General features: G+C 40.7%; 1 protein-coding gene across 1 annotated transcript; it reads right to left on the bottom strand.

Annotated features, from left to right (window-relative positions):
* Positions 1 to 3,846: 3,846 nt before the first annotated feature.
* Tip60 (Histone acetyltransferase Tip60) lies at positions 3,847 to 6,087 on the bottom strand. Its single transcript, XM_076805828.1, has 5 exons — positions 5,979 to 6,087; positions 5,817 to 5,874; positions 5,336 to 5,404; positions 4,168 to 5,248; positions 3,847 to 4,021 (listed from the first exon to the last, which is right to left on the bottom strand). Exons 1-5 carry the CDS (start codon positions 6,021 to 6,023, stop codon positions 3,913 to 3,915), a joined length of 1,362 nt encoding a protein of 453 aa, XP_076661943.1. The 5' UTR covers positions 6,024 to 6,087; the 3' UTR covers positions 3,847 to 3,912.
* Positions 6,088 to 6,515: the final 428 nt, after the last annotated feature.

Here is a 6,515-nt window from a genome sequence, read left to right as displayed (position 1 = left end):
GCTCAACTTTGACCGATTATCACAGATTATCATCTAGAAAAAGAAGTCTTCAGCGAAAAACAAGACACAAAGTCCTCCAAATAAGGATTAGTTCAATGAGAATCGATATCGAAGCGATCGATCCAACAGAGATATTTATCTGCACAAATAAATATCACGAGTACACACAATTTCGGATTATGTTCGCTATTTAATTGATTACACGTTTCTCATCATACCGGTACGAATATTCTCCTTCCAATTCGAAGCGAATTCAAAAACCCCGTTCTCTGAAACCATACTGGAGCGTGTTCGGCCGCCATTTGCGTAATGGAGGTTCTACCGCAATCACGGAAAAAACCAGAAACAAACAAACAAATGACAAAAGCAACGCTCGTTTCGGGTTTCATTCTTTATTCGAATACTTGCTTTTGTTACATCAGTATTTCCAGCCATTTCTCATAGTTCTCATATATGATACTCACAACTGATCGGTCCGGAAGTAATACTACCGTTTCCGGTGTATCCCGAGTCCTCGGCTAACGTTCATCGAGTGTTTCACAAGTATCCAGATACTCGGTTCTGTCTGCGGAACACGAATACAATCAACATGGTAGTGATCGCTCAGTCTGTGTGTTCCATGAGTATATGATGTGTGGGTGTGTGCGTGTCGACAGCGAAACTCCATTTACTTAAAAAACATTCCGGTCTCCGACTATGGCAAAGCACGTTTGACAAAATTGAGTTCACAGTTGAAAGTTGTGTTTCCTTCGTTTTATTAAAAAATATACAACAGTGGCCAAAAAATGGCACTTCTTTGAAATTGAAGACTATGGTTCAAGACTTTTACTTTCATTTTGTGAAACAGTTACAAAGAATATAAATATAAGAGAAATAAAATCAACGTAACAATTCTTTCGTCGCAATCATCGTATATATAATATAATTTATACCAGCATGAATACTACGGTAGTACGAAATTAAAAAATTATTAACAAGATAATTTTTGTGGCTCTGTTGTCAAGTTAAATTCATCCGAGAAAAATAAGTTTACAATTCGAGGAACTGTTACAAATTGCAAATCTTCGTGCAAATATCTATGGTCTAATTCACAGAAAATAAATAGAAATTCGTTTACAAAGTTCTCTATTGAAACTTGTATTGTACTTTCAAAAAAAGTCTGAAGAAGAACAGGTACAAGACTGTAGATTTCTATGCGAATAAACATTTGCATAATTTATTCTTATTTTGTATCACCAAAGAGTTAAAGATTAGGCTTGTTGAAAGAATTTCTTCAAGATTGCAGTGTACGACGGTGCAAGATGCACGTAAATGGAGTTTGGACAGTCGGTGTGCGTGCGTGTGTCGCGCTGCGAGTGTGAAAGTAATCCGTTGAGTTCCGAGTCGGTATTTATTAAGCGTTTATCGTTGATAAGGTATAATAGCCGGAGAGGGCCGAGGTGGTGTTACAATAATGGCCGTCGGAGAGGCTTCCGATTGCTTGGTCGATGATCGGGTCTACGTGGCCGTCGCGAAAACGGAAACGGTCTCGTTGTTTCGCGGGTTCGCGGCGAGTCAGCAATATCATTCGGATTCCCGTCGACGACGACGACGGTTTCGCTGAGCTCGCATTTATTTCCCGGATACTCGGTTGTCTCGCCGGTGAAACCTGTATATCGGGTGAATGCTGGCGGACGTCCCGAGGACCCCGAATAATATTTGCGGGGGGTTTTCCCTTCCCTCCCCCTTCCCCCATTCTCTCTCACCATCTCATCGTCTCTCTGGTTCTCTCTGATCCGTCGCGTCTCGTCGCCGAGACTTTAGCGAGAGAGTTTTGTAAATCAGCGCAAAACGATCCGGGACTCGCCGTGTCACACTCGCGTGGTAACGAATACAATGGCGAATGAGATTGTGAACATAAACAAAAAAATTTATTGTATATGAAGCTACTGTGATGTTACTGTTGGATATAAAAAGAATATATATATATATATATACATAAAAAAAGATGCTGTATTTAAAAAGACCGAGTCTCTTCATTTGTACACCTTTAAGCGACAAACTGGATGAAGTTGTTACCAGGATGGCGCGTATGTAGTGCTTATCCACGTAATAATTTTTTTTTTTAATATTACACAGGCTAAATAAGAAAAGAAAATGTAGAAAAACATTAATTTAAAGCTGTTCCTGAAGTCTTGGTAATTTAATTATTTTTATATTTTTTCTTCAAGAAAATTTACGTGTTCTGAAAATTCTCGTAGTTAACACTAAACCTACCAAGCATTAACAGTATCTGGTAAATATTGCCTTATAAAAATGGCAAACCTATTAAGATTGTCCGTAATTTTCAATATAATAAATGCTTGGACAAAGAAATTTATTTCACTATTTTCCATAAATGAATTTTTATAGTTTCAATAATTGTAAAATGTAAAACCGGTCATTTTGACCGTGGTAGGTTTAGTGTTAAATAAGTGGATGAAGAAAATACTTGCACAATTTTGCAAAGTGCTTCAAACGAGATGAACATTTCATACGCGCCATACTAATGGCTCACTATATTTTCCTCCAGCGTTTTATTTACCCTCCACATCGCGTGCCCGTTCGCACCAGCATTGTTTTATAGAGAACCACCTCGTTATAAGCTCGCCGGCGATCCCGTTCGGCGAGCTCATACCCACGGAACACAGGATGTTTCCCCACGTCGTTTCGTCTCCTTTGAAAATCGAAGCTCTAGCTGCCGCTACCGTTCTTCGCTATCAAAAATATTACACACTTTCAGAGAAAAATATCGATTTTATTTCGCAGGTTCATAGGTAACTCTTCGTTTTGGTAGAACAATCTTGAATCAGGTCGACGGATTAACGTTTTTCTTTTTGTTTTTGTCTTTTCTTTACGTTTTATCGAGTGTTTCGAGTACTTGATCGGACACAGCTGCTGATAATAGAACGTGAAACGAAAGCTCCGTATCTTCTTAATGCGATAATAGGCGAGTTCAATTAAACTTATTGTTTCTCTGATCTCCCGAGAAAGATCAAATTTTCTTTGCTCGGGTGAACAATTTGAATGGCTTTTAAAGATAGTGTGTATGGTGTATGTATGTATGTGTGTGTGTACGTGTGTGCACGAGGTTGTGCAAGAGTCTGCGTGCACACGATGCCTATGTTGTACTAATCGATTATCGTTATCGTTAAGAATAAGCTCTTTTCCCTTGGAAAAAATGTCGGATTACCTTTCGGCCGAAGAATGTAAAAATTCGAAGGAGGGACACCTGTACAAGCTGTTCGTCGAGGTCGAAATTGCTATCATTAAAACTAGATCGCGATCGTCTTATGCGGAGAATGATGCGCGCGCGCGTTATAAAATCAGATTTATTTACAATTCTACAAGTTCGGTATCGTAGAGTTTCTGTACAAATCGTGTTCGATCACAAATACGTATGCGTACTTGTCTTAAAAAATTCCTAGTCACCATATTAAAACGTCGCTCTCTGACTCAAGCCGCATAAGCCAGCGTAATATCTATATATATATATTTCTGTATATATATACGGACACGTTTTCAATTAGCACGCGTAATATCCCCGTTAATCACGATTCCATCGATGCGTCGCGTAAATCGGGACAATGCGCGTGCCATAATCGTGGACCATTTTCTTATATAGTCTCTTTGCTTTTTTTGCATTTTTGTTCCGTTTTTCGTTAGTGTCTCGCCTCGGGCCGTTGCGATCGCGCGCAATAGCCCGACACAGTCGTATTAAAACGCATGGGACCCGTTACGGTCGAAAATATTATGTACAGCTTTGCTTTTTGTTTCTTTCTCGTTCTGTACAACTCGCTAACACAAAATTCATACGCAGTCACTTCCTGGATTCCTGAAAATAATTTCAAGACAGAATTAGGATCGTCTTATTGTCAGTGTCTAACGGTCACTTCACCATTTTGCCCTAACACTCCAGTCTTTTGGTGTCCAATGCAGACACTTAGGATCTATTCTGATCTGCCTCTTTTCCATTGCGGCCGCGTGTTGCTCGATAATATCCCTGCGAATAAATACGTTCGTCAGTGAGGTACTCAGCTAGCGGAAACCGTTGGCTTACTGAAAGAAGCTAAAACGTCTGTAACGAAACTGGTCTGTCTGCCCGACCGGTTCCCTAACGATGCTGATTGACTTATGGTAGCCAATTACCTATTCAACGTCACAATATATTGTCCTTTGTAGTAATTAATGAGATTCAAGTTCTGTAGGGTCGATATCACGTCTTCTTTCTTAATCGACGTCAGCTCGCAGATCTCGTTGATCGTGATCTGCGGCTTCTCGTTTTCCACTATCGGCTTTATGTTCAACAGGATGTCCAGTATCGTGTGCGCCCAGTAGCTTCGGTACGACAACAATCCTAGATCGGACAATGGCTTTTCCGGAGAACCTGTTTTACCCTCGAACTTGGAGAGCTCGTACGAGAACTCTATCAACAGTTTGCCATAGCCTCTCCTCTGATAAGGTGGCAGTGTCAGTATACACGCTACGTTGTGGTCCTCCGTCGACTCCTTCTCCTTCGAGAAGTAACCGACAATGTGAAACCCCCGGATGTCGAAATCTGTCATCACATAGAATAAAAATGGGTCTGTGTCGTAGTAAAGCGTTTTATGGTCCAAGAACAATTTTGCCAACAGGCAGAGATTTTGTGCGTAGTTCTTGTTCTTTCGACCATCGATCTCGAAAAACGATATCGATCCCTTCCTGTAGATCTCGTTGCCAGGAGGATGTCGCAAATTGCACTTGATCAGATGCCTCTCCAAACACTTTCGACTCTTTCTGTACTTTAAGCAGAACTCGCAAATATATATACACGACAAATTCACCATTTCTTGGGGGTAAGGGCTAAAATACCATGGCCTGATTCTGTGACGACCTAGCTCTATCAACTCAACGTTTTTCATCCTGGTAACAATGTCATCGTGATGATGTGCAACCAGCGAACCAGTCGGCCTGGGACCAGGCGTCTGTGGCGGTGCCTCCTGAGAATCCTCATTCTCTATAAACGTCGATTTTCTCTTTCTAGACATTTTCTTTTGTAACGCTGCTTGCAATACGGCAGGGCCATTGACTGGTTCGCTACAAATACTGCTAGGGCTAGGCGGTCTACTGACCACTTGCTTTTTAGGGGTGGTTGCCTCTGTGCCTGGCGTGGTACCATCTCGTCTAGGGTATTGGACTTTCCTAGTGTCCAAACAATCTTCCATAACCCATTCATCTAATCGTTTATTGACTAAAATGTTGTACATTTAATTAAATGATTGCTTACGTATGTAACTGGTAATCTCCTTCCTCCTTAAGCAAGTCGCTATATACTTACAATCTACATAGTGAACATAATAACACTTGACACCGTGTACTTCTTTAACACTGATGATTTCAGCGAGGGCTGTGGATGATAAAAGGACACGTTTGATAAACCCTTAATCGCTACCTCTACGTCTGTGCAATATAAACATTCATTGACGATCGAGACACATTGAACAGTATACAGTCGGTGCATAACCAAAATGCCTAAACATAACCTAAAACTAAGCTTGTCATTTTATGTGGAAAATGAATTGAAACAATACGGAAACAATAACGATTCTGGTGCCTGCAATGAAATCGTAATTAACGCTACGTGAACGAAGGGTCTGTGTACCGACAAAACGGATTGTCAATGCGATTCATTGACACACATCTCTACAGAATCTCCTGGCAAAAAATGGCATATAGATTTTTGACAAAAATCATGACTGTTTTCGGAGGGAACTAACAATCGTGTACAGAGCGAATACGAGAGTGAACGTGTTACTTACGCCAATCATCCGTCCCATGCATTCTGACCGGCAAACGACAGCCTTCCACCAATGAATTCTGAAAGTGAGGTTAGAATTTCATAATAACAGCGTAACTACGTTCGCAGCCCTTCTTCGTGGAAAGTGTTTATGTTATCATGTTGGACGCGTCGCACCACTTACCACTGAATCGCATATTGTTTCACGTTCGTCGTGTTCCTCGATCATATCAATCACAAAATCAAGTAACTCGCCACCAAACACGATCTTGTTTTGAAGCTCTCACGGCACTGACGCGAGCGCCCCACCAGTCGCATTACTCGCACGCAGAACTACGTTCAAACAGCCTCCCGCCTATCGAAACTCGCAAATCGATAACTATCGAGTGCCGACCCGATCGAACTATCCGGCGCAACTTGTGGACTGCCGGAATTATTTGTTCAGTTTCTAATTAATTGTTATGCTGGTAATTCGAGTGTTTGTTCATGATCTGTGAAACGCAGGAGGATTGAAACATTGGGTAGAATGATAAGTGAGAAGTTGAACTCAGTGTTTGTTTTATTAAATATTTTGTCGACGTTTGTGGATGCTGGAACAGTACAGAAATTGTAAGTGACTATTTCTATGTTATTTATTTAGTTTTTCGAGTTTTGATATAGTATGGAAAATGTAAATAACGGTTTTTATGGTGTACAGCATTATTCATACATTTGATTATAC

The sequence above is a fragment of the Halictus rubicundus genome, chromosome 2 (genome assembly GCF_050948215.1).
Source record: "Halictus rubicundus isolate RS-2024b chromosome 2, iyHalRubi1_principal, whole genome shotgun sequence".
Classification (NCBI taxonomy): domain Eukaryota; kingdom Metazoa; phylum Arthropoda; class Insecta; order Hymenoptera; family Halictidae; genus Halictus; species Halictus rubicundus.
This window is presented reverse-complemented; position numbering and strand designations above follow the sequence as displayed.